This window comes from Pantherophis guttatus, chromosome 1 (genome assembly GCF_059756535.1).
Source record: "Pantherophis guttatus breed Tessera chromosome 1, ASM5975653v1, whole genome shotgun sequence".
Classification (NCBI taxonomy): Eukaryota; Metazoa; Chordata; class Lepidosauria; order Squamata; family Colubridae; genus Pantherophis; species Pantherophis guttatus.
The window spans coordinates 326,520,964-326,548,811 of NC_142063.1; the positions used below are offsets into that span (position 1 = coordinate 326,520,964).

Genomic DNA, 27,848 nt, shown 5'->3' on the forward strand with positions numbered 1-27,848 from the left:
AGTGTCAGTATCTTGAGCAAGGCATTTTTTCTCAGGCATTCTCCCTCCTCAAAAGTGCATTTGACAAACCTGCATACCCTAAATTTAGTTCCTTATACAAAACAGAATTAATAAAATGTATTCAAGAAGGGGCGAAAATATTGTAAAACACTTTAATAAGGCTAAGAAGCATTTCGACCCTTAGAAATGTGCAAATAATGTTTTTCAAAATCAGAGGAGAAACGTGTCCACACAGTATCTTTTTCTCTGACTCCTTGTAAGGGTAGAACAAAAAACTTAATGATTGCCAAATTTTGTCACCAGTCCTGCTAGCGGCTTTGTTGATTAGTTTTCATGATCTCAGTATATTTCTTCTCTGACATTTAATCGTAGAAAAGTTAACTGTATTTTAATGTTCTTTCTATAGAACGTCTGTAACACGAGCCTCTGGTAATACCTGAAATGAGAGTTGAGCAAACTTGGAAAAGTGTGCTTCAGGGCAAGCAGGCACTGCACGGGGCTGGTGGCATCCGAGATCTGGATTCATTGGCAATCTTCCAGTATCTTTCTTTCAAAATGAAGGCGGCGGCTTTTGGTTGCCGTTGGCGAGTGAAAATCCCTTTCTTGTTACCCATGACGCGTGTCACCCCTGCAGATGGGAAAGGACACCACAAATCAAATGGGTAAAATTGAAATAGTAGACAAATCATGCTTAGCTACAAACAAACCAGAATCAACATATCAGACTGGCCAGTCACCGTAGTTTCTTAGGTCAGTTCCTGGTTTCTTTCGCTCATCATTTACTGCTCTTAAGGACTTGGTGAGGTACACAAATAAAACTAGGAATAAGCTGGAGAAACTGGAAACTCTGCATCCCCCTGTGCAACTTGACTCACAAACCCAGGCTTATAATTAATCATGATTAAAGGATTCACCCCATAAATGTGCCTCAAATGACCCTGCAAACAACCTCTGCTGTATTTTTATCCCCGTTTCTCTGAGAAACATGCGTTTGTAGATGTTTTGTTGCCTGCTCAAGCACCACTTTTGAGCTGTTGCTTTCAATGCTTGATTTTTAAAAAAATCTGAAACCTGGTGGTGTCGGGAAACTAATGCTCTTCATAGACCATTTTTGAAGAAGTGTACGGGAGAGGAAACAGAACAGAAATAGTAGAGTCCCAGCTTGTTTTCTGTTGCAGAAATGGGGCTTAATGATAAGCTAGTTTTGGATTCAGATAACAAACTATGCTTATGGAAAGCTAACTTGAAAGTCTTGATTCATTTCTTATTCAGGCATTTCTTCCATTTTCTACTTACCTTGAATCCTAAATTTGTATGATATGGTAATCTGTTTTACCATGTTGTGCAAACATGTAAGGTTGTGTTCACACAACATAGTGGGCTAGAATAAAATGGAGCCCAGTAGTTTGCAGTTGAGTATGATATATGCTAAGGCATGTTTAACACATTGTCTTAGGCCAGGGGTGTCAAACTTGATTTCATTGAGGGCCACATCAGGGTTGTGTTTGACCTTGGGGGGGGCGGGGGGGCATGACCAGGGTGTGTGTCGTGAGCTTGGCATCACTCATCTTGGGGGCACCTGTGGTGGCCTGAGCACTCTGCCAGCAAAAATGGGCTCATGAGCTCCATTTTTGGCTGGGACAGCCTCCTGCAACCCTCTGCCAGCATAAACAGAGCTTGGGAGCGCTGTGTGCAGTCCTCCTGAGCTCTGTTTTCACTGGAAGAGGCACTTCACTTCGCCAGTCCTTCACCGTTTCCATGGCAGCCCTGTGGGCCAGATCTAAGCACCCTGCGAGCTGGATCCAGCCCGTGCATGTTAAGTTTGACACCCCTGTCTTAGGCCATAATATGCTTTTCAGTTAGTGTGATGACAGGGCGGTAAAGCACAGTTTCAAACCATAGCTTGATATTGGCTTATTGATTGCAGCTTTGGCTTGGAGTCTGGGCTAACAAAATATATTGTTGTACTCACTTATTATGCCCCATGAAAAAGCTAGTGAGTCATGCCAGTTAAAAAAATTCTGATTTACTGCTATAAAATGAACTGATAGATCTATATGGACCTTGTCTGCACGTCACACTAAGTAAAAAACCAACTACAAAATGGTCCAGTGTGATGCATGTACTGACCAGTACCAAACAGTTGAAGTGTAGCAATGCAAGCTCCATCGCAAACAATAATTGCACCTCACATTCATATGTTTAGGAAGCAGCACAAAATAATTTATGACTGTTGAGTAGCGACTGGATTGGGGGCTTCTAAGCCTCTGAGTTAGAGGCTTACTGTATCTAACAGAATTGATAAATTCTGTTTATTAAATTCTTGCCAATGACACTATAAACAAGTTATCATGGAAATATTTTTGCAAGTGGTTGAGATTTATTAGTTTTTTCTGCCTCATCACTGAAATGTTTATATAAATATTTCTGTTCCAGACCAAACATTCATTTTATTAAATCCAACCCTAAGCATTTGGCAGGACAATGTGGCAGCTTTTATCCAATAAGCCCCTACCTTGTTCTGTCATAAAATCGGCAAAATTCCAGATGAGCTCTCCAATCACGTACTCCTCCCTCTTTTGGTCTAAGACAGCATGATATTCCTTGAGTACAGCTTCCTCGTATTCCTCAGAGAACATGAGAGGGGGGTCCTGCAGACAGCAGAAAAGCAGGGAAGGGTGAGCATGAGTCTTAACAAAATAACAATGTGTATCCTCCAGATGTACTCTTAAAGTAAATGGCAACAGAGCACCATCCAGCTCCTAGAGCAGCTGTCACCAACTGGTAGTCCGTGGACCATTGGTGGTCCGTGAGAAAATTTTGGAGGTTCGCAGAAAAATTATTTGCATTTTTTTTTATATTGCACTAAATTAGGGGTCCTCAAACTATGGTCTCTGGGCCGGATACGTGCAATGAACATTTGTGTTGCTGCAGAGAGTCTCCCCCTTCGGGGTCTTTTTGTGCAGGTTGGAGGGGGGCAGAAATTCCAACTTGGGGTCTGCTTCTACCTCCTGGTGTGGGGCTTTGGGCGAAGGCTGGAGGGAAGTGCCGCTGGTGGCAAAGAGACAGAGGGCCTTGTTCCAGTGGGACTGCACCATGGCCTGGAACTGGCTGACCATCTCAGCCTGTCAGTACCAGGCCTTGCACTCCTGCAGGTCTTCCCTCTGCTTGAAAAGCCTATGCTCATAGTCCTCAGTGAGGTGTTTTCTGCTGAGCCTCCTTCTCGGTCATATTCAATTTGAACTGAGCCAGCTGTTTTGCCAACTCTTTCTCGTGGTGGCTGCTTAGCTCCAACAACTGCTTCCTGTTGGAGCCCTAAGGAGCCCAAGCGGGGAGGCGAGGAGTGGCTGCCAGGAGAGGGGTGAGTAGAGGCCGGCGAGGCGCCTCTCAATGTGAGTGACATCAAGTTGGCCATTGAGTTGCCACGTCCACCCAGTCACATAACCATCTAGCAACGCCCACACAGCTGGTCATTAGGCAGATCATATTAGTGGTCCGTGGGATTTAAAATTATGAATTTAGTGGTCCCTGAGGTCCGAAAGGTTGGGGACCCCTGTCCTAGAGTAATCTTCTTTGAAGATTCAAAAAAACCACTTAATTAGTATAACACACTTAACCTGATGCCTGCATTTTCCCTTTTCTGCATTTGAACAATAGCAATAGCATTTAGACTTATATACCACTTCACAATGCTTTACAGCCCTCTCTAAGTGGTTTACAGAGTTCAGCATATTGTCCCCAACAATCTGGGTCCTCGTTTTACCCACCTCGGAAGGATGGAAGGCTGAGTCAACCTTGAGCCTGGTGAGATTTGAACTGCCAAATTGCAGGCAGCTGGCAGGCAGCAGAAGTAGCCTGCAGTACTGCACTCTAACCATACAATGGACTCTAAAACTAATTCAAGGATTGGATATGTACAATACCTTAATTCACAAAAAACAATAATGAAGCTTAGAATGTTGTTGCAAATGCAGTTGCTGCGCCTCTAGTTATGACCTGGTGAAAGTAGTGTGTGAACTTATCCAGGGAGAACATTTAGTTCTGCCCCTTGCTTAGTGCAAGATCTGTGATGCACAATACAGATAAAATATTTTTGACAATGATACTCCAGTCTTTGGTAAAATACCTGCAGCAACAGAAAGCACCTCCACATAAGTGTGTTTCACATAAAACCTCCTACTGGTATTACATTTCTCCTATGATTAATCCAAACATGTATATATGTGTGTTTTGTGTAAGAGTATATTTATGGTATATGGATATAGCAATAGCAATTGCACTCAGACTTATATACCACTTTACAGTCCTCTCTAAGTGGTTTACAGAGTCAGCATATTGAGCCCAACAATCTGGGTCCTCATTTTACTGACCTCGGAAAGATGGAAGGCCGAGTCAACCTTGACCCGGTGAGAATCAAACTGCCAAACTGCTAACAGTCAGCAGAAGTAGTCTACAATACTACATTCTAACCACTGTACCGCCATGGCTCTTATAGACCCAGTTCCATTTGGAAAAGCCTTGGAAGAAAGAGGAATTAATACTGTATACTATACTTAGTATAGAAAAAGTCCTGTCTACATCTTCTCCCTGCAAACTACTGTATTTTTCGGAGTATAAGACGCACCTTTTTTCCCCCTAAAAGGGGGTGAAAATTTTGGTGCATCTTATACACCGAATGTAGCCCCGCCCACTCACTGGCACCCACCCTTTGGCCTCTGCCTCCCAGCACAGTTACATCCTTGTAGCAAGCAGCAAGAAGAAACAGCTCCTTTCAGCTTCAGCACAGCCTAATTAGCACAAGTTGATTAGATTGGCCTCGTGACTCTCAGCTGTTTTGCTCTCAGCTGTTTTGCCCAGGCCCCTGCTGCTTGCTGCAAGGAGGAAAATTGCTGAAGCAGATTTTTTTTTCTTGTGCTAATCAAGCTATGCTGAAAATGAAAATGAAAGTAAAGCAGGCTGTTTGCTGCAACGAGGCAAAATTGCTGGGAGACAGAGGCAGATTTTTTTTTCTTGTTTTCCTCACCAAAAAAGGTAGGTGCGTCTTATACTCTGAAAAATACAGTACTTTCTACTGCTGCAATTGCCCCTCAGAATCGTAAGACTCACAGCATGAAAGCCGCTGATGGTGTCAGCTCCATATTCACTCTGAATGATGGGCTTTTGGTGGGTAGTATACCAGTTCTCAAACTGTGTCTTCAGCTGCAGCTGGATCACTTCCAGGTGTCCTGCATCATGGTACCAGGAGAAGTAGCTATTCACACAGATGACATCCACATAAGGTGCCTACAGGAATCTGAGGTTAGTTCAAATGATGAAGGAGATCCAGGAGAATATAAAACTCCTTGTTAAGGAATTCGCAAAGTAACCCTTGAGTAGCAAGGGCGTGCACATGAAAGCGATTGAGAGTAGCTACGAATAAACATAGTCAACACACAGATACACTGAGCTGTGTTTACTTTTAGGAAATAGTAAGGCACAGTCCAATAAACAGTCCAGGTCATACACATATAAAACAGGAGATAGCAAAACGACAGTCCAGGGATAATCCAATAATAAAGTCTTCTTACCAGTCGTCATAGTCATTCAAAATAAACAGTTCCTCTGGATTTGCAAACAGCAGCATACAGAGATATCAGAGAACAAGAACAGCAAAGAGCAGCAAAGAGAAACAAACCATGTTTCTAGCTTCCTCTTAAGGAGATTGGCTACAGAGCTAACCAATCAGGACACAGTATAATGCAATACAGCAGTATATTGAAGGTTTGTATATTGCCAACCCAACAAGTTAGGTAATAATTATTTCCTAACTCTCCTCCTTATATGAAGCAGCTGGGCCTATTCTCTTTGAATATTTACTTGGTTAAAATGAAAGTTAGTAACCCGCAATGGCCAAAATGCTCAAATGTTCTGCTTCGCATTATACTCTGAATCACAAAACTGTGAAAATGGAAGGGACCACAAGGATCATCTACCTTCTGCAACATGAAGGATTTTAAGCCATCCTTGAGTGGTGGCTGTTAGCTTATTTAAAACCTCCAGAAATGAAAAACCCATAACCTCTCTACACAGACAATTCCACTGTTAGAAGACTGAAATCATTGATACTTGGAAGCAGGGGTAAAATCCAAAATTTTTTCCTACCAGTTCTGTGGGCGCGACTTGGTGGGCATGGCAGGGGAAGGATATTGCAAAATCTCCATTCCCACACCATTCTGGAGCCAGCCAGAGGTGGTATTTGCTGGTTCTATGAACTACTCAAAATTTCCGCTACCGGTTCTCCAGAACCTGTTAGAACCTGCTGGATTGCACCCCTGCTTGGAAGCATTGTGTCTTTCTTTTGTAAAAGTAAACACTAAATTAGAAATGCTATGACTTGGGTAGGTTCTTGTACTATTTTGCTTGAAAAATCCTCCAGTCGCCACCAGCCTCATAATGAGTCACATATTGGTTAACTGTCCCAACTAGGGCCATCAGTACTCTTGCACCATGTTCCCTTCAGGCTTCAGTGGCTGAATTAAAAGAAAATCAGTGCAGCCTTTACAGCTATGAATAACTGGCCAGCCCTGATTTTGATAGAATTGGACTGTGCACAGCATGCTCAAGCTGCTGTTACTCTAATCAGATCCAGAAATTTCTGGATGAAATAAATTTTGAACATATGTTTTTTCATCACCACACTATAAAAAAAGATGTTGAGACTAAAAAAAGTGCAGAGGAGAGCAACCAGGATGATTAGGGGACTGGAGACTAAAACATATGAAGAACGGTTGCAGGAACTGGGCATGGCTAGTCTAGTGAAGAGAAGCACCAGGGGAGACATGATAGCAATGTTTCAATATTTGAGGGGCTGCCACAGAGAGGGAAGGGGTCAAGTTATTTTCCAAGGCACCTGAAGGAATAATGGATGGAAACCGAACAAGGAGAGATTCAACCTGGAAATAAGGAGAAATTTTCTGACAGAACAATCAACCAATGGAACAGAAGTTGCCTTTGGAAGTTGTGGGAGCTTCATCACTGGAGGCTTTCAAGAAGAGGTTGGACTGCCATTTGTCAGAAATGCTGTAGGATCTCCTGCTTGGGTGGGGGGTTGGACTGATGGCCTACAAGATCCCTTCCAACTCTGTTAATCTGTATCTGTTTTAATTAATTTAATTGGAGTTTCGATCTGTTTTGGCACTGGCACCTGATGACAGAGCTTCCCACCCTTCTGAAGCCTGAATCATTCAAAAGCCATCATGTGAGCCCAAAGATAGGCAGTTATAAAAGGAGGAGAAGCTCCTTTCCAAACAGGAAAAAATGGCAATCCCATCAAATGGATTGTCAACTGCTACAGGATGATGAATGAATCTTAGAATATGTTAGTCACGACAGCCACACTGTAGTTTACCTCACACCACTTAATATGCAAACAATTGATAAAGGACCTTGCTATTTTATCCTGCTTATGGGCTTCTCCAGATGTTTTTGGATGACTCCTAAATGAAGCAAGATGCTGGACTTGATGGATCTTCGATCCAAAAGGACACCAGGAGTTTCTGCAGGGGGTTCAAAAAGGTAAGATGGCGGCCACAATTATATGATCAAAGGCCCATGTATAAAAAATGGCAGGCTTTGATCATGGGGATGTAGCTGCCATCTTGACTTTTGGATCCCCCCCTCCCCTGTTAAATACATTTTAAAATTACTTGGAGGAAATATTTTGGACTTTGTATGGACACGTTTCCCTGATATCCATTGAAATAGAATAGAATAACACAGTTGGAAGAGACTCTGGAGGTCTTTTAGTGCAGCCCCCTGATCAAGCAGGAATCCCTATACCACTTCAGCCAAATGGTTGTCCAATCTCTTCTTAAAAACTTCCAGTGTTGGAGCATCCACAGCTTCTGGAAGTAAGCTGTTCCACTGATTAATTGTTCTAACTTCTATAACAGGGGTGTCAAATGGGATTTCATTGAGGGCTGCATCAGGGTTGTGTTTGACATGGGGGGGGGGGCAGGATAGGTGCGCCCAGCTCAATGTCACTTGTGTTGGGGTGCTTGTGGTGGCCCGAGCATTCTGCCAGTGAAAACGGACTCCTGAGCTCCATTTTCGCTGGCAGAGGCACCGTGGGTCAGTCCTTCGCTGTTTCAAGGGTGGCCCCATGGTCCAGATCTATGAAGAACGGTTGCAGGAACTGGGTATGTCTAGTTTGATGAAGAGAAGGACTAGGGGAGACATGATAGCAGTGTTCCAATATCTCAGGGGCTGCCACAAGGAAGAGAGAGTCAAGCTATTCTCCAAAGTATCTGAGGGCAGGACAAGAAGCAATGGGTGGAAACTAATCAAGGAGAGAAGCAACTTAGAACTGAGGAGAATTTTTCTGACAATTAGAACAATTAATCAGTGGAACAACTTGCCTCCAGAAATTGTAAATGCTCCAACGCTGGAAGTTTTTAAGATGATGTTGGATAACCATTTGTCTGAAGTGGTGTAGGGTTTCTTGCCTAAGCAGGGGGTTGGACTAGAAGACCTCCAAGGTCCCTTCCAACTCTTGTTATTTTATTCTATCTAAGCAACCCGTGGGTTGGATCTGGCCTGTGGGCCTTGAGTCTGACACTCCTGTTCTAAAGCAGCCCAACCCTCCTCAATACTTCATACAAGTCTGAAAAACAGGATCCACTGCTTCAAGAATCACTTTAAAGCAGATTCCTTAAAGCAGCCACATCAGCGTCTGACTTTTTACCCTTCTGTTTGTAGGGATAAAGAACACTTCTATGCCCTACAGCACCTAATCTGGAATTCTTTTGAATCAGTTATTCAATTGATCTTTCAAGAACACAGGATCAAAGCTTCTGCTATTCCTCTTTGCAATGAGTGCTGAACAAACTTGCAGGAAGGGCATTTCAGGAACCCTCCCTGTTAAACTCAATCTAAGCCATGCAATACTTACCCCCTGATCTCGGAGGTAATTAGCATTTGAGACAAATGTCACAGGCCGGGTGGGATCCAAAGCTTTGGTGTGGGCTATCACTGTCCTGCAGGGTGAAGATAAAATTCAAAAGATCGGGGTTATTTCTTTTAACTGTACATCAAGGACAGTTCATTTGCAGCATTCTTTCCTCTAATAGGAAGAGAGGATCCTTCCAAAGATAGCAGTAGCAATAGCACTTAGACTTATATTTTTACAGCACTCTCTAAGCGGTTTACAGAGTCAGCATATTGTCCACAACAATCTGGATCCTCATTTTATCGTCCTTGGAAGGATGGAAGGCTGAGTCAACCTTGAGCCGGTGAAAATCGAACTGCTGGCAGTCGGCAGAATTAGCCTGCAGTACTGCATTCTAACCACCTGTGCCACCACATCTCTTGATATACATTGTCAGGTAACATGTTGAAAACATCCACCAGCTTTACATTCAGGATTACTATAAAGGGAAACATAGGAGGCCCCCCCTGTAATGGAGCCTGCCCATTATGGTTGTAAGCTGTGATGGTCATAAAGTGATTCATCCATGTGACCTGTCTGATTTTACGATCTTGTTTGCAAAAGTCATTAAGCAATCTCATTGTTCGCGATGGTCTGATTTTCCAAAAACCAGAAGTAAATGTCAGTATTCAGCAAAAACATCGGAAAATGCAGTTACGTTACTGCAGGATGCTGCAAACAGCTGTAAATGCTAGCCAGTTGACAAGCACCCACATGCAGTCCTGTGACCACGGAGAGGACCAGGTTGTAAGTATCCCTTGGGGAGGTCCATGGTAACTTGGTGACTGTCGTAAGTCAAGAACTGCTTGTACTTTCCCATTTGTCATCTGTGCCTTTTTTGACTGCCCAAAGGTAACAAAGGATTTCCACCTGAACCGTAAATTCTTATCCTTATAAGAATTTGGTAGCTAGATATTACAACATCGCAAAGGCAATACCAGGTTGTTGTGGCCCGTACGTGGCCTGTGCAGCTGGTGGCTGATTTGGACAGCGAGGAGGCTGGTGTGGTGCTGCGCCAGCAGCCTGTGCAGCTGGCACTCGAGTCGGACAATGAGGCTGGAGAAGATGTGATGCCAGAGGCGGGGATTCAGCCAGGGCCTTCAGAACCTCCAGAAGCTCCCTTAAGTGAAGAGGACAAAGAGGAGGAGCCTCTTCTCGATGCACGGGCACGCAGAGCTGCCAAAAGGCAGGAGTGGCTTCTCAGGAGGAGGTCTCTTCGAGAGTAAGGCTTGGGGCTAATTGGCCACTCCCTTAGCCTATTTAAGGAGGAACACTGACTGAAGCAATTTGCAGGGAACAACCATTCACTCTCCTTCATGCCTTGATCTTAATTCTTTGCAAATTGCTTCTGGGCTTTCTGCCAACCATAATAAGATTAAGATTATTTATTCTTTGGGTTCTTGCAGGCTGTTAAAAAAGTTAATTAACAGCCTTTGTTTGAAAAAAAATACTGATTTTATTTTAGAAAACTAAAGTTTGTACAGACTTTGTGCGTGCTGCATTCTTTGGGGTCCTTAGCTGGGGCAGAACACAGGTAGGAAGGGAAGTTCCAGCTTTGATCTGGGACATCTCTCACTAATAAGCAATCGGGACCAAGAAAGAGCAGTAACCAGAAGATTTTTAGACTGTTAAATTGGAGGTGGGGAATTTTCCTTTAATCTGGGGCCACAAATTATAATATTTTAAAGAAAAAAGATCCATACAGATTTTGTCAGGGGAGGGGAGGGGGAAGATAGGATGGTACTGTTGTCCTGGAGACAGTAGATCAGGGCTGTCAAACTCGTGGCCCGCAAGGCCAGATGCGCCACGCCCAGCCCCATTTTAGCGAAGGGGGAAAAAGTGGCGACACGAATTTGATACTCCTGCAGTAGATATTATATTTTCAGTCTGTTTTTTCCATGGATGGCTCAGACTTTATATTTTATTTTGCTCAAAGTCTGTTTATATAATAAGTCTATAATTATGTGTACATGTAGATGTACAGTCTGGTTCACTAGAGCCTAATAGATATTATATTTGGTATCTGTTGAAGCAGTGCTAAATAAGATCATAACTACACAAATAAAATCAGCAATAAGAATAAAATTATGATGAAAAATGAATTCTGTTCAGAAGCTGCAGAATGTGACGATACAGGTTTAGGGCAGAGGTGGGATTCACTTACCTTCCCTACCGGTTCGCAAATCTTTGCTCGCGCATTACGTCCAGGTGGGTGGGTGGAGCCTCCCGCAGTCGCCACTACCGATTCGCCCAAATTGGACAGAACCGGCTGAATCCCACCTCTGGTTTAGGGTGTTGGTTACTGGGTTCAACAAGCTGCATTGGCTTCCAGCTGGGCTTCTGGATGCAATTCAAAGTTCTGGTTGACGCCTTTAAGTCCTTCATGATTTGGGACCAGGTTACCTACGGACTGTCTCTCCCCAGTTGCCTCTACCTGTCCTCCCTGATCCAGCAGTCAATGAAGGCTGGAAGGAGAACCTTTTCTGCTGTAATGCCCACTCATTGGATCTTCATCCCTCCTGACTTGGCCTTATCCCTGGTGGCCTTGATAACTTAGTTTTGTAATTGCTTGCTGGGGAATTCTAGGAGTTGAATCCACACATCTTAAAATTGCCAAGGATGAGAAAGGCTCTGTTGGCACAATACCCCACTTTACTGTAAGCCACAAAAGAGCCCTCTATGTAGGTGACAGCCAGGTGTAGGATTACAGCTTTCATCCTAGGGGTGCTATTCAGCAGGTTCTGACAGGTTCTGGAGAACCGGTAGTCGAAATGTTAAGTAGTTTGGAGAACCGGCAAATACCACCTCTGGCTGGTTCCAGAGTGGGGTGGGAATGGAGATTTTGCAGTATCCTTCCCCTGCCATGCCCACCAAGCCACGCTCACAGAACCGGTAGTAAAAAATTTGAATTCCACCACTGTTTCATCCCCTATTCCTATGATTGCAAATTCCATTTTTTGTGTGAGCTCATGTCCAGTTCGCAGACCTCACAGTGCATTCTCAGCTGAGCAGGTACTCACTTGAAGTAGTAAGCAGCCACAGGCAACTCTGAGGCTGGCTCATTGGCTACCGACCACATCACAACTGAGGGTCGGTTTTTGTCCCGCCGGATCAGCTCTTCCATCACAACAAGGTGGTGTTGCAGAGACTGGTTTCCAAAGTTCAGACTAAACAATGAAGCAAAGAGAGACCAAAGGAAAATAAATCCATTCAGAAGGGGGAAATGGACTACCTGGGGAAAGCCTGGAGTTGCTGTCATGAGGAACGCTCCCTCTGAAAGCAAATTTGGATTTAACAGCACTTCCAAGTTTTTAACAGGAATTGTAGTAAGGGGATGGACAAGCCAAGAAAATTGTAAATTTTCTGAGCATTTCCCAAATTTCCCATTCTGTAATTGAGAACTCCTGAAATCCTTATCAAGTCAGGCTTATCAGGACTAGGAGAAAGTTGCAATATTTCAGCTTTTATAGAAACACTTTGTATTCCAAATAACTCTCTAATTTCTCCGGTGGTCCCCATTCACTTCTTCTTTCTTTCTTGAAACAAATACAAGAGGCAAGCCATCTTAAGATAGATCACAGTCGTGATAGAAGAGAATAATCGTAGCTCAGGGTTGAACTGTGGAGTTCTTGGTGCTCTCTGAGCTTGGTGATTTTCTTGCAGACGTTTCATTGCCAAACTAGCTATGTGTAGCACTGATGATATTACCTAGTTTGGTAATGAAATGTCTGCAAGAAAACCACCAAGCTCACAGAGTACCAAAGACCTCAAAGACCACAGTCCCACCAGCTGAAACCCAATGCCTAAAACCCATATTGAGACACCTGCAGTCCTCCAGCTCTCATCATTCTTGATCACTAGCCTTAGGTACAGGTTCCCCTCGCACATATGTGCTAGTCGTTCCCAACTCTGGGGGGGGGGGTGCTCATCTCCGTTTCAAAGCCGAAGAGCCAGCACTGTCCGAAGGCGTCTCCGTGGTCATGTGGCCAGCATGACTAAACGCCAAAGGCTCACGGAACGCTGTTACCTTCCCACCAAAGGTGGTCCCTATTTTTCTACTTGCATTTTTTACGTTTTCGAACTGCTAGGTAGGCAGAAGCTGGGACAAGTAACGGGAGCTCACCCTGTTATGCGGCACTAGGGATTCGAACCGCTGAACTGCCGACCTTTCGATCGACAAGCTCAGCATCTTAGCCCCTGAGTCCCTGTCACTAGGCATACTGGACCACAAATTCCTCACCCCAGCAACCTCTGTAGACCATTAACTTCTTTGGTTTCTGCCTCCTATCCTTGGGAACTCTAGTATATGGTTGTCCCTGACCCTGCATCCATAGGTGTTTTCTCATTAGATTATCCAACCTGCTGTGGGCTATTCATAAAAAAAAAAGCTATGTTCAGCCAGCTACAAAAAGAATTGCCCATTTCTGCCTTAGTATATTATGTGATAGAAGACATAAGACATGGGCAGAGCAACCGTACCTCACCTGTCATGCATGCCCACTCCTGGGCTCTCGTCAATCACGACAATGCCATAAGCATCACAAAGCTCCATGATCTCCTCAGCATACGGATAATGGCTGGTGCGAAAGGAATTGGCTCCTAGCCAGTGCAGAAGGTTGAAATCCTTCATGATCAGAGGCCAGTCTAGGCCCTTGCCACGGATCTGTAGCAGAACAAACATCTTGTTAGCAATGGCTTTGCTGTCCTCATGGATACAGCTTAACATGGAAGAAATGAAATGTACACAAAATATCTTTATATTCTAAAAATGAGAAGAGCAATATATTTCCATGTAGTCTAGATCAGGGGTCTCCAACCTTGCCAACTTTAAGCCTGGAGGACTTCAACTCCCAGAATTCCCCTTTAAGTTCTCCAGGCTTAAAGTTGCCAAGGTTGGAGACCCCTGGTCTCGATGTAATAAATAGTTTAACAACTGAATTCATACTATATTGATTTTTTTTTCTTTTGCCTAATTCCTTTTTTCTCTCCTTCAGTTTACTTTAATTTTTGTAATGTGTGATTTTACTATACAATCACTAATCATAGTTTTTGTTATTTCACTAATGTATGTTTTAAAATGAAATACACACAAATAGGCCCATTGGCTGTTTCAAAAACATGTTGGCATTTTAGCACGAACCTTAGCATAAGTCCCAGATAATGAATTGAGCCAAGACTTAACGTGGTTTATTAGCTCCTCTTCTTTGGGGATAGCAAACGTTATACAAGTTGACATTTTGTTTTTCAATTAGCATTTTAATTTTATTCTTTTAGAGCTCAATGACAACAAAACAGCCCTTAGGGTTTTGTTTGAGGTCAGAGCCCCAGTGGGTGCAGAGCACAGGGACATCTGCAGAATAAGTGGGGGAGAGAGAGAGAGATGGTGAAAAGCTAAGATGCCAATTGCAATCACGGAATCAAAATTCCACTCCTGTTTATGTGCATCATATGCCAATGCATATAAATGACTACTGTGGCTTTAATTACACAGTCACAGCTGCTGTTATTTTCACCTGCACATACTCTTGGGCTCCAACACTTGTTTTCAAAACAAGGCCCTACAAGGCACAAAATTAGATGAGCAAAGATCCCACTGCAGGCGTGGATCCATTTCACAGACACTTCTGTATCCAGGTTGTTGTTCTGGAGAACAATGACTGCTTAACAACCAGAAGCCATTGTTCTAGAGTCAGGCAACACTCTGCAATATTCTAAAATTACACTTGTCTACTATAAATCATGATTAATGATCAGGGATCCAGTGTTCTCTCTTAGCTATAATCTGAAATTTGGATTTAAACAATGCAAGTAGTCCTTGATTTAGGACCACATTTGGGACCAGAATTTCCATTTGCTAAACAAAGCAGTTAAGTGAGTCATGCTCAATTTTATGATTTTTTTTGCCACAGTTGCTAAGCAAATCACTACAGTTGTTAAGTGAATCCCCTCCAGTCATTAAACTAATCTGACTTCCTCCATTGACTTGACTTTGCTTGTCAGAAATTGGCTGGGATGATCACAAACAATGATCACAGGATTCAGGATCTTTTCTGCAATCTTTGAAAATATATGCCAGTTGTCAAGCTCCTGAATCATGTGACTGTGGGGACGCTGCAACGCCAAGTGTAAGTGTGAGTACCTGTCGTAAGTCACTTTTTTCAGTGCCATTGTAATTTTGAACAGTCTCTAAAGAATACTTGTAAGTCGAAAACTACCTGTATGTTAAACTAACAATAGCATCATTGTACTGTATGTCCATTTCTTAGAGAATTCTGGACAAATTAAGATGGCGGCTTAATCTAGTTACTGTCTCTTCTCTATTTTGACCAGCTTTTGAGAAACAAACTGCGTATGGATCTAGCAAAGTTATGACTAGAGAAAGACTGGATAGTGCATTTGAAATTTAGCGTATCTAGAAGGAACCAGGCATGATTAAAACAGTGTGTGATTCTTTAGGACATAAATTGAGAACCTCTTTGTACACTGAGTGCTGTCCCAACTTTTTTTAATCACTTGAAATCTTGCAAGATCTCATGTGAGAATACCAAAATGTTGTGAGGCTTGACAATCTTGTTCAACTGAGTGTTACAAAGATGTAACTCTGTGGATCATAGCTGGCGGTAAGCAACGCAATCAGGTCCCTGCTTTCATTTTATCAGTAGATTGATCATCATTAACGTTTCTTTTCTTATCTGCTTTGCCATTCAATCCAGGTTTACTCACATCAGCATCTTCATGTTTGTTGACCCCGTGAAAATAGAATGGCTTCCCATTAATAAGAAACTGGTTGCGAGTAACAAAGATGGTTCGGATACCAACTGGCTGCACATAGGTGTCTTCAGTGACGGAGCCGTCCACAACAGCGGAGAGCGTGATCTGTGTTTGAAAAAGTCATTCTGGGTCAGTTTTCTGAGGTACAAGTCAATATGACACCTTCCCGGGGTGGGCTGCTGCGGGTTCGCAGGGGTTCAGGAGAACAACTAGCTAAGATTCTGGGCCGTTCTGTGTCGTCCTGGCTGGCCCCGCCCGCCCCACCCCGTCCCTCCCAGGAATCCCCACGCATCCCATTTTGGATGCAGGTAAGTGCAAGGCGCGCACGGAGGCTTAGGGAGGGTGAAAAATGGGCCTACCGGAAGTTCAGGAAGGCCAGAAACGTCTGGTAGGCCCATTCCAGAGGGCCTCTAGAGCCTGTGGAGGCCATTTTTGCCCTCCTGGAGGCTGAAGGAAAGCCTCCATAGTGTGGGGAGGGCAAAAAGCCCCCCCCCCCAGCCGTGGTGCAGGAGGCCAACTAGGCCATGTCCACCCAGCAACTGGTAAAGAATGCCTTGCTAAAATTTTTGAAGCCCATCCCGTGCCTTCCATATAAATCACTAGCCCCAGTTAAAGTAATCCAAGATCATCCATAATCGTGCACCGTTTGAATGAGATGAATGAATGTAAAATACTTTTGAGACTGGACAAGGGGCAGGAAATTACTCTTATTTTTCACTTTTCAAAGTCTCATTCAGCTACACCAGGGGTGTCCAACTTTAAGACCTGTGTACTTCAACACCCAGAATTTTTCCTGTAAGTATGGGAAATTCAAATAGACCTTTAGGATCTAATGCTTGTTTATAAGCAGGAGTATCTGCAGCATCTGGTCAAAAAATGAAAATGGAGTCACAATGGTGTGATCAAAGCTCTATCTGTTTTTCTACTGTGTTGCACATGAAAAGTGCATGGAGCTTTGATTGCATAGTTGCCATCTTGTTGTTTTGATACACTCTGCAGAAATCCTTGTTCATAAGCCTTTTGTGGAATCTATGCAGTGAACCATAACTCAATGTTAGCCAATCAGTTTGGATTCTTCTATTTACAGGAGCTGGAGTTCAAATCTCACCCAGGTACCTTCAAGGAGTAGAGGTATGCAGGACGTTCATTCATCAAGTAGGGCCACCAGAGAAAAGGATCCATCACTTTCAGTTCACCAGCTGACCCATTTCCTGTTGCTACGGCAACGTGGTCACTGTCATACAAAGTCAGGGATAAAAAGTAGTTTGAGCTTCCTCGTACAGACACCAAATAACGAACCAGGCCTGTGTCACAGAAGGAGAGATAAAAGCTTGCATTTGAAAGAAAAAGTGGGGAGTGGACGTAGCTCCATAAAGTGGAGATCTCCCTCAAGAGCCCCCAACACAATCCTGCTTTGCTCCCTCAGCTTCTTACCAACATTTCCCTTCAAGGCCGTGGTTACTGTGATATCGTCAATGTAGGCCAAGGGTGTGGTGTAGAGCAAGACCGGGCGGTGAATTCCAGCATAGTTGAAGAAATCAAATCTTGTGTTTTGAACAAAGTAGCCCTTTGGATACCTTTGGTAAGGGAGAGAGAAAGGGAGATAAGGATGTCTTGGAAGGGCGAATATCTATGTTTGATTAAGAGATGGAAAGGTGCTTTAGGAATTAAGAATTACCACAGAAAATGCCTGAGAATCTATTCAGACGTCTCTTCTATATGGAGGCACCTACAGTGAGGGGCAGTCAAAAACATCAAGATAGCAGCCCCAGCCATATGATCAAGGTCCACTCTTTTTTGGCACTTGTGTCATGTGTCAGGGTTCCAAGTAACACCTCCAACAAAAGAAGACTCTGAGGCTAGCGTTTCCTCAAAGTTCCATTTTATTAGAGATGTCATATTGGCCCATCTGGGGAAACCCAAATTTGAAAGCTTCCAGGTTTTCCCCACCCAAAAGAAAATGCAAGTCCCTGCCCCAACACCCACGTGTCCATCACATGGTCCAATCAATGCACCTTCCCAACTGGAGATGCCTCCCAGTCACCCCATTCCAAGTGCAGGGCAGGATGTCCTTGACTCTCCAAGAAAAGAATGTTATTATGGCTAGATATCTCTCCACTCCATACAATTCCCCCTCCCAGTTTCCCACAGCACTAAATGTGGCAGCCCCGAAGATCCGAAGTAAAAGATGGCTTCCAGGACTGACATCATGTGCCATGCTTAAAAGGGGCAGGGTTTGAGCCATTTGGTTGGGCTGCTTTCTTTTTTTCTGACACCCCCTTGCCAATGACCCTTTGCCCACAGCCATCAAGCTATTCCATGGCAAAAACGTAGTGTGGCAAGCAAGCTCCCTATTTCCTGCACCTAAAAACAATGAACGAGGAAGGCTTGTTGGAATCAACTGTCCTTCAAGTCAGAACAGCACAACTTTTGGCTCGTGGATCATCTGCAACCCTTTCCTTCAAAAGTTGTTGCCAAAGTATTTTTTTTTTCCAGTTGGAAACAATGGAAAATAACTGGATCTAAGGACCAGGCAAAAATGGGATTAGGTAATTGGGGATTTAAAGTATTTGGAAATCCAGCTATTAGCATTTTTGTAAGAACCAAAACATCACACCATAATAGCAGGCTTTTGTTTCAGCATTGTAGGTTTTATTTCCTTGGATTTAGCATGTTGTGGAAACCCAGCTGGAACACAATCATATTTGCTTTCAGTTAAATGAAGTTTTATTGTGGTGCCAGCCACCTTTTTGCAGCACAGGTGGTCCTTGCTTAATGACCACTCATGCAGCAACCGCTATAAACTTGCAACGGCACTGAATGAGTGGTACTTACAACCAGTCCTCAGAGTTCTAGCTGTGACAGTATCCCCAAAATCACATGATAGAGATCCAGGCAACTTGGAGCCAGCTCATGATTTCCACATCACAGCGTCCCACTGTCATGCAGTCGCCATTGGTCATCTTCTTTGCTGCCTTCCAACAAGCAAAGTCCATGGGAAGTCGCAAGTGGTGAACACACGAGGTCCTCACCTAATGACCTGCGGTGATTCACTTAACGACAGCAACCAGGATAAGGTGTCAGTCTTGACAACTTTAAGAGATGTGGAATTCAGTTCCCAGATGTGTGGACTTCCACCAAAACAAGGTATCAGCCTTGGCAATTTTAAGTCATCGGGATATCAACTCCCAGAATTCCTCAGCCAGATATACTAGTGGGGCAATTCTGGGAGTTAAAAGTCCACACGGCTTAAAATTGCTAAAGTGAAGAAACACTACCGTGAATTACAGGGAGCGGTTGAACTTACATGGACTCGTCATCCATATACTGAATTGTTCCTGGAGGCAGTGTGTGCGGTGCCAGAGTGTTATTGATTGCAATGGTGATGCGGCAGGGCTCTTTAGGACTCCTATGCAAGATTTCACTGATCTCCACTTCAAAAGGGAGGTGTCCTCCTTCGTGCTCAGTGACTTCCACTCCATTCACCCACTGCAAAAGAGAGAGAAAAAAAAAGAGCTCTGGGAAGGACTAAGAAGAAGAAACCGAGAGGCCCATCACCAGGCCATGTGACATGTTGCCTGTAATACCTCTAAATCAGGGGTGTCAAACTCAAGGCCCGTGGGCTGGATCTGGCCCACGGGGTGGTTAGATCTGGGCCCGTGGAACCATCCTGGAAACAGTGAAGGACCAGCCCATGGTGCCTCTGCCAGTGAAAAAGAGATTGGGAGGGCCGCAATCAGCCCTCCCGAGCTCCATTTTCACTGGCTGAAGGTTGCAGGAGGCCGTCGCAGCTGAAAACGGAGATCGGGAGCCCATTTTTGCAGGCAGAGCGCTCAGGCCACCATAGGCGGCTCCTGACACGAGTGATGTCAAGCTGGCCATGCCTCCTGGCCACGCCCCCCCAAGGTCAACACAACGCTCAATAAAATCGAGTTTGACACTCCTGCTGTAAATAATCTTCTGAGGCCAAATGTATTTTTTAATGAGCCTCATATGTCATAGGATTCCCAAAATCTTAACAGATGTAACTCTTCCCATAGGGCAGGGGTCCTCAATCTTAAGCACTCAAAGAGCCATTTGGACCCGTTTCCCACAGAAAAGAAAACACCGGGAGCCATAAAACCTGGGGGGGGGCGTGGCCATTCACTTCCACCAGTCACATAACCCCCTAGCCACACCTACTCAGCCGGTCATTAGGACAGAGAACCAGTTGTTAAAAGAACACTGGGAACCACAAAACATTTTTGACATCTCTCTCCCCTCCCTCCCTCCCCCCCCTCTCTCTGTATCTCTCTATGTCTCTCCCTCTCCCCCTCTCTCTGTATCTCTCTGTCTCTGCCCTGGCCACTTCTCCATCCCCGCGGTCACCTTCTCAGGCCAGCCGAGGAGTGACTGGGAGGGGAGGGGTCGGCCAGTGGTGGGATCACCTGACAGGGAGCTACAGCAGAGGGCCCAAAGAGCCGCATGTGGCTCCAGAGCCGCAGGTTGCTGACCCCTGCCATAGGGTCTTTTCAAAATTTTTAGAGGAAATATGAGATATAAATTTAATAAAAAAAATTAAAAAAAAATAAAAACTCGAGCATGCTAACATTTCATGAGATTTGACAATGTTAATGGATTTTAGCCATTTCAAGCTGTTGTTTGGGTCACCATTCCATGTTGCCCAGCAGCTGATGCAAATGCCAGGTCACCTCTATTGAGACTGGCTCTGTTTTCCAGCAGCAATGTATTCTCTGCACCCAGGATAGACAACTAGGTCCTCTCTAGATGTGTTTCTGGACACCTATCAGCCTTATTACCAAGGCTAATGGAAGTTGTTGTCTAACACATATTCAGCGTATCCGGTCATTTTATCCATTCAGTCTGCAAATGGGTAGATAACTGTGCAAAAGACTCCTTGTTAATTGTTCTCACACCTACAGATGCACTACCGCAGTTCACTGCCAGGAAACATTGCAACCCAGCAGGCATTTAAAAGAAATTGACAAGAGCGTAAGAGTATTACTGAATCAGTCTAAAAGGGCAGAACTCATAAGGGCTTCATAATGGTTAATTAAATGGTTATATTCACACAACAGGCTTAACCAAGTCTTGCACAGCAGACTCAGCACTGAGCTTGTAGATCAGAAAGGTCAGTAATTCGGCGGTTCGAATCCCTAGTGCTGCGTAACAGAGTGAGCTCCAGTTAATTGTCCCAGCTTCTGCCAACCTAGTTATCTCCTCACTTCAGAAATAAAATATGTATGGCTAACAGGGCCCTACTACAAAAATTACGTTATAAAAAATATTTTATAAAAAATATTTTTTTATAAAAAATTATAAAAAATATTTTAAAATATGGGGACACAGTGGCTCAGTGGGTAAGATGCTGAGCTTGTCGATCGAAAGGTCAGCAGTTCAGTGGTTCGAATCCCTACTGCCATGTAATGGGTGAGCTCCCGTTACTTGTCCCAGCTTCTGCCAACCTAGCAGTTCGATAGCACGTAAAAAAGGCAAGTAGAAAAATAGGGACCACCTTTGGTGGGAAGGTAACAGCGTTCCGTTCCGTGCGCCTTTGGCGTTTAGTCATGCTGGGCACATGACCACGGAGATGTCTTCGGACAGCGCTGGCTCTTCGGCTTTGAAACGGAGATGAGCACCGCCCCCTAGAGTCTGGAACGACTAGCACATATGTGAGACATATGTGTATAACAATGTGTTATGCTTCAACATATTGCATAACCTCAGCTTGCTTGGTTACCTTGCAATATAATGCTGCATGTGAACCAAGAAAATGGAACTTTGGGCTTACTTTGAAGGGTTTTTTTTTTTCTGCCATGCAGGAAGGATATTTTTAGTTGGATTATAGTATTCCTATACTGTACAGATACTGTATTCCTCCAACAAACTGGACCAAGAAAAAGAACAAAAAGTAATTTTCTTCTGTAGCCCCTAGGTGGCGGTAGAGACTAACCTGCCAGCCAGTTTAGATATTGTCAAGCAACATGGTACAGTATTAGAAAAATCTCCATTGCTGGTAAGATAGAAGAGATGAAGATGTAAAATACAGCTTTGCTACTGTTGCTCAGTTGTTCAATCGCTTCCCCTTGTTATTTTATTACATATTTCTAGCTGAAAAAAGTTGGAAGTCATTTTTTTCATCTTCTTATTTCTTTTCTTTATTTGTATCCCACCTTTATTATTTTTATTTTTATTTTATTCCCTTTTCTGGTTTTGTTACTTTATCTTTTATCTTCCTTTGAAATTTAATAAAGTTAGCCATTGATTCTTCAGGACAAGCCTCCTTTCACCGGGCTTTTCCATCAGAAATTGGTTTCTTTTTTAGTTCTTATAAGTTCCTGCCTTGATCCCAAGTGGTGGCATCAGAGAATTTTGAACACCAAATTGGTAATAACAACAAGATGCCCTCAATACTTACCACAATAGAGTAATAGTGCGCGCTGCCAATTCGGAGCACAATACGAGTCCCAGTATCTCTCAAGAGCCAGTGAGCCGGTGGAAGCACCTCCTTCTCGTACCACACCCAACCAATAAATCTCCGCAACTTTGGATCTTGAGTTATGTCATTGAAGCTGGCAGGGACTGGCATATCCATCACTGGCCCTGTCTGAAAAGATTGAGACCCATTTATGGTGGGACTGTTTTCCAGCTTTGGTGAGCTCTGCCAATGTTTTTCTCACGCCTGTGCAGTGATTCTCAACTTTGGCAACTTTGAGATATGTAACTGACTGACATGCTAGAACTGCAATCATTTTTTTTTCTCCTGGCATAAAAATATTAAAGATCTGGATAGATATACTCAAAGATTAATATGACTGTTGATCTGTCTTAAAAGGGTACCGTGTTTCCCTTGTCCTATATTTTTTTTGAACCCCGAAATAAGCACTTGCCCTTATTTTCGGGGAGGTCTTATTATTTTGGGGTGCGTGGAGTAAGACGGGGCTCCTCTTGCCATCTTACCTGATTTCCAGCTCTGTCTCCCTAAACCCTAATCAAAGGAAATGGCAGGGACCAGCTACGCATACGTTTAAATATTTTCAAGGAGGGCTTATTTTTGGAGGATGTCTTATTTTTGGGGATGTCTTATTTTCGGGGAAACACGGTAGAGTGTGGGATCTGTTTTCAGATATTGCAATCAATGAATATTTTTTTAAAAGAATGTCAAAATTTTGCAGTATAAAGTTTTCCTTTCCATGAGAACATATGAATATTTCTGCTTGACCATTCTGATTAATATTAATATTTACAGAGTGGTCAGCTAGATTCTATAGAAATTCCAAGAAGTGCTTCTTAGGACTCTCATATGTGTCTCAAAGGTGCATTTCAAAAGGAAACTGGACTGTGTTTTTTCCTTGAGGAAGACGATCCAAGAAGCTTCATAAAAAGCTTCCGTCCCCCCACACCCTACAGTCAGAACTGATGAAGCGTCTTAGATGAGAATCGAAACTTCTTCTTCCTCAAGAAAAAAAACACAGTGCAGTTTCCTTTTGAAAAAGCACCTTTGAGACACCCATGACCCGGATGACTAAGAATCTCCATAGACACTATCATACATAGTTGCCAATAGTTGTTTCTCATCAGTACACCCAAGACTGAGTTTGTGCATAGTACTGAGCCATAATACAGTTAGTCTGGTTTTAGCTTAATAAGACAACAGAACAGGGGTGAAATCCAGCAGGTTCTGACAGGTTCTGGAGAACCGATAGTGGAAATTTTGAGTAGTTCGGAGAACCGGCAAATACCACCTCTGGCTGGTCCCAGAGTGGGGTGGAAATGGGGATTTTGTAATATCCTTCCCCTGGAGTGGGCTGGGAATGGAGATTTTGCAGTATCCTTCCCCTGGAGTGGGTGGGAATGGAGATTTTGCAGTATGTTTCCCTTGGAGTGGGTGGGAATGGAGATTTTGTAGTATCCTTCCCCTGCCATGCCCATCAAGCCACACCAAACCCACCAAGCCACGCCCACAGAACCAGTAGTAAGAAAAATTGGATTTCACCACTGCAACAGAACCCTGCCTATATCTAAAGCAAGAAAATGGTTTGCAGGTCATCCTAATATAAATTTGGTTCAGACAACACAATAAACCATGGTGTCATTTTATTTTTAACCTATTGTGTGAATCCAGCCATGGTATTGTCACTTAATTGAAATATGACCCTACAGTAGCTTATTCAAGTAAACCATGTCTAAACAACTGAAAAACTGCTATTTTATTTAGATGATGCAATTTTATATGGCTTCTTATTTTGTCCTTTCTTGAGGTTTACAGATAAAATGGTTTGATATATGACTCCAGGCATTGACTCTCATTTTACTTTCACTTATCCTATTAAGTTTTTTTTACTACTGTTTCTTAGCAAGCTTCAGACATGGTCTGAGTAGTTTCCAAAGCTATTCTCCCTCAATTCCAGATCAAATGATCTTTTTCTTTCTTAATTTAGCCCTCCAGAGCTGATTCCTGCTTATCAAGAAAGCAAAGTCATCCTTCACATGTCAATGTTTATTTTTTCCTTCCCATGATATGTAGAAACCCCAGCCAGTTTTGGATGATCTGAACTTTCCTTTCCATCACAAATGAGGATGTTGATAGTCAGAGCTTACTTTGTATTTATAGTCCTTGACTTACAGCCAAAATTGACGCTGTATAAGTCATGCTAGTCATTATAGGGTCATCATGTGACTGGGTCAGTGGTGAAATGTAAAATTTGTTACTACCGGTTCTGTGGGTGTGGCTTGGTGGTGGTGGGTAATGTGACTGAATGGACGTGGCCAATTTTTTTTTTTTTACTTTTAAAAGCATTTTTTCTACAACCTCTTCGGCCGAGCCCAGCTGAGCTGCACAAAGAGATTGTAGAAAAAATGCTTTTAAAAATAAAAAAAAACCTCTGATGATCGCACGGCTCATCTGGGCATGGTGGGGAGCAGGGATTTTTGCCACCGGTCCTTCGAACCACCCACCGCCCTTGCTACCTGATTGGGCGATCCGGTCCGAACCGGGAGCATTTCACCCCTGGACTGGGTCCAATTTTATACTCTGTTTTGTGGTGGTAGTTAAGCAACCAATTGTTCACTATGGAGTGTTTTTTGCTAGAAACTGGAAATAAATGCTGGTTTTCAGCAAAATTGTTGTAAATTATGATCACGGACGCTGCAAAATGGCCATAAATTTGTTAACACTCAAAATGCGATCATGTGACTGTGGGGGGGGGGAGGAGGGAGCCCAGCTATTGAAACTTTGAATCTGGGGTCGTAAGTACCTTTTTAAAGGTCCTCCATAACTAACCACCAGTCATAAGTCAAGGAGCACCTGTATTTGGCTTCTCCAAAGATCGCAACATACATTTTTACAAATCCACTGAAAATAGCTCTACTAACAACATAAGACAACTGAAATAGAATCCACATGTTGAGAAGCTGAATTACACCATTTGATGAGGCAAGAAACAAGGGAGGACCATTCAGTGGTGGGATTCAGCCAGTTCTCTCCAGATCACACGAACTGGTAGCGGCGACTGCGGGAGGCTCCGCCCACCTGCCCGGATGTAACGCGTGACTACTGCGCATGCACAGAAGGCCATGTGCATGTGCAGAGGCGGTGACTGTGCACGAAGTGAGCATGCATGCGCGCTCACGTTTACGAACTGGTAGGGAAGGTAAGTGAATCCCACCTCTGGGACCATTCCAGTGTTTATTTTCTATTTATGAGTTTTCCATTCCTTGGAACAACAATAAATAAATAGAAGAAAGAAACAAAGTTGTGGACAGAAATTCTGTCTACACAATACCAAGCCTTAAAACTAAATGCTACAAAGCCAGAATTGAGACGACGACAACAGACAGCAAATGTGCCTCTGTAAATAAGCTGAGGAAACCATGGTTAGTTGTGTTCAAGAGGATCACACGGACTGACTAAAAGCAACGGCACGACAAACTAGCAATAACGGTGTATTGGAAGATCTGCAAGAAGTAGCATTTGCCTGGTGGGATCATAAAATGAAGAAAGTACAGGTAGTTCTCAACTTACGACCACAATTGAGCCCAAAATTTAGGTTGCTAAGTGAAACATTTGTTAAGTGAGTTTTGCCCCATTTTAACATCTTTCTTGCCACTGTTGTTAAGTGAATCATTGCAGTTGTTAAGTTAATAACATCGTGAAGTGAATCTAACTTCCCTGTGGACTTTGCTTGTCGATGGATCACAAAAGCTGACCACCATGGAACACTGCAACTGTCATAAATATGAACCAGTTGCTTAGTGTCTGAATTTTGATCACGTGACCAAGGGGATGCTGCAAATGTAGGTGTGAAAAACAGTCATAAGTCACTTTTTCAATGCTGTTGTAACTTTGAACAGACACTCAACGAACTATTGTAAGTCGAGGACTACCTGTAATAGAAAATGAAGAAGCTGACGTGCTCTGGGGCTTTAGAATTCAAACAGAGAAGCAGGCATCTGTCACATAACACCCCAGACTTAACAATTGTGGATAAGAAAGGCAGAAAAGTCTGGGTAGTGGATGTGGAAGTACCTAGAGACAGCAGAAGAGAAGAGAAAGAATTGGAGAAGATTGCAAAATACAAAGACCTACAAATAGAAATAGAATAATGGTGGCAAAAGAAAGCGAAGATAGTATCAATAGTAATATGTGCAATCCCAAAACTGCAGCACCACTTGAATACCATTGGCATTGACAAAATCACCATCAGTCAATTGCAAAAAGCAGCTTTACCTGCAACAGCTTATATCCTGCGAGGATACCTTTAACACCATCTAACAATAACATCTCCCTATCCCAGATTTTTGGGAAGGACTCAATAGGTCAGGGGTGTCAAACATGCATCGTCACATTATCACGTGATGTATCACGACTTTTTCCCCTTTGCTAAACCAGGGGTGAGCGTGGCCAGCATGTGATGCATCAGGCCCACGGGCCCTGAGTTTGACACCCCTGAATAAAAATAATAAAATTCAGTGTAAACCACTGGCTGACTGTGTGACAAACCATAACAATAATTTGTTAAGTTCGTAATGCTATCAAATCAGAAAAAATCAAGGATGGAATGCTGGACTACCTGGTCACTATGCTGATCCAATTGGAAAGTTCTAGTGTGCTTATTAGACAAGAATAAAATATAAAATATAGGAATAAAATATAAACCAATTAACATTTAAATAAGAAAAGGATCAAGTTGCCTTATTATTGAAAAGAACTTTATTTTTATTTCCCTTTAAATTATGATTCTCCCTCCTCTCTTTGCTTCTGGATATTGTGTTCGTTATTATTTTAAGTAATTATTTCATCTATGAAGATGGTTAACCAGTATGTAGTTTTCCTTTTCTTTTAATTGTGCCCAGACACCGCATACGTTCCTCTCTCACTCCTCTTTTTCTAACTTCCTGTTAAAAGAAGAACATTCATAAAATGTCATAATCAGCAGTTTAGTGCCACGTTGAAAACTAAGAAAATGTATTGCAGCACATGCTTCCTCAAAACAGCACTTGTTTCATTAGATGCTAGAAGGGTTATGACACACACATTCACACAAATGCATCAACAGAGAGGTCAGATCAGAAAGAGCTTAAATGCAAAATAAAATAAAATAAATTACACTTTCTGGTAATTTGACCAGTGTGCAAAAGCATGATTGGCAAAGTACTGTTGCGAGCATTAAATTCAGTTTATATAAGTTTATGTCATTAGACCATTAGTTTTAAGCTGCAAAAAACACTCTATATGTCCGAATTTTTCACACATATTCAGGGATCTGCCTGGGTAGTTCTGTACTGCCAGCTCCATCCTAGCATAGTCCAAGCAGGCAATCAACCCATCCCATGCTTTTGCTGTCACACACCTGCCGAAGTGGCCGTCTGTACCACTGCTCCACGAATCCTGCATCCCTTTGCTCTGACCAGTCTGCCCTGAAGCTCCAGAGGCCGCTGAGATCCTTCAGCTCCCTGGAGGATGACTCCCGTGGGTAGAGCATCCCGCCGTCCAGGGCTCCAGCCGGACACCATCCCAGCACGACACAGCAAGCGCAAAGCAACAACCTCATCCCTCTACCGCACTCCGCCCGCGCTCTGCTGAGACAGGAACGAAAGTCAGCTGATGCTC

General features: G+C 43.3%; 1 protein-coding gene across 1 annotated transcript; it reads right to left on the reverse strand.

Moving 5' to 3' along the window:
• Window positions 1–138: 138 nt before the first annotated feature.
• On the reverse strand, window positions 139–27,848 carry GUSB (glucuronidase beta). Its single transcript, XM_034420972.2, has 12 exons — window positions 27,589–27,848; window positions 22,155–22,343; window positions 19,044–19,225; window positions 17,171–17,313; window positions 16,853–17,040; window positions 15,689–15,841; window positions 13,450–13,628; window positions 11,986–12,132; window positions 8,930–9,014; window positions 5,107–5,283; window positions 2,516–2,651; window positions 139–628 (listed from the first exon to the last, which is right to left on the reverse strand). Exons 1-12 carry the CDS (start codon window positions 27,787–27,789, stop codon window positions 474–476), a joined length of 1,935 nt encoding a protein of 644 aa, XP_034276863.1. The 5' UTR covers window positions 27,790–27,848; the 3' UTR covers window positions 139–473.

Bases quoted from the DNA above. Each gene is read 5' to 3' on its own strand.
- GUSB (XM_034420972.2), bottom strand. From the start codon at position 27,789: ATGAGGTTGTTGCTTTGCGCTTGCTGTGTCGTGCTGGGATGGTGTCCG. The intron at 19,226-22,154 runs GTAAGTATTGAG...TCTCTTTTGCAG, and splicing joins CGCACTATTACTCTATTGTG to TGGGTGAATGGAGTGGAAGT. The intron at 629-2,515 runs GTAGGGGCTTAT...TCCCATCTGCAG, and splicing joins CGATTTTATGACAGAACAAG to GGGTGACACGCGTCATGGGT.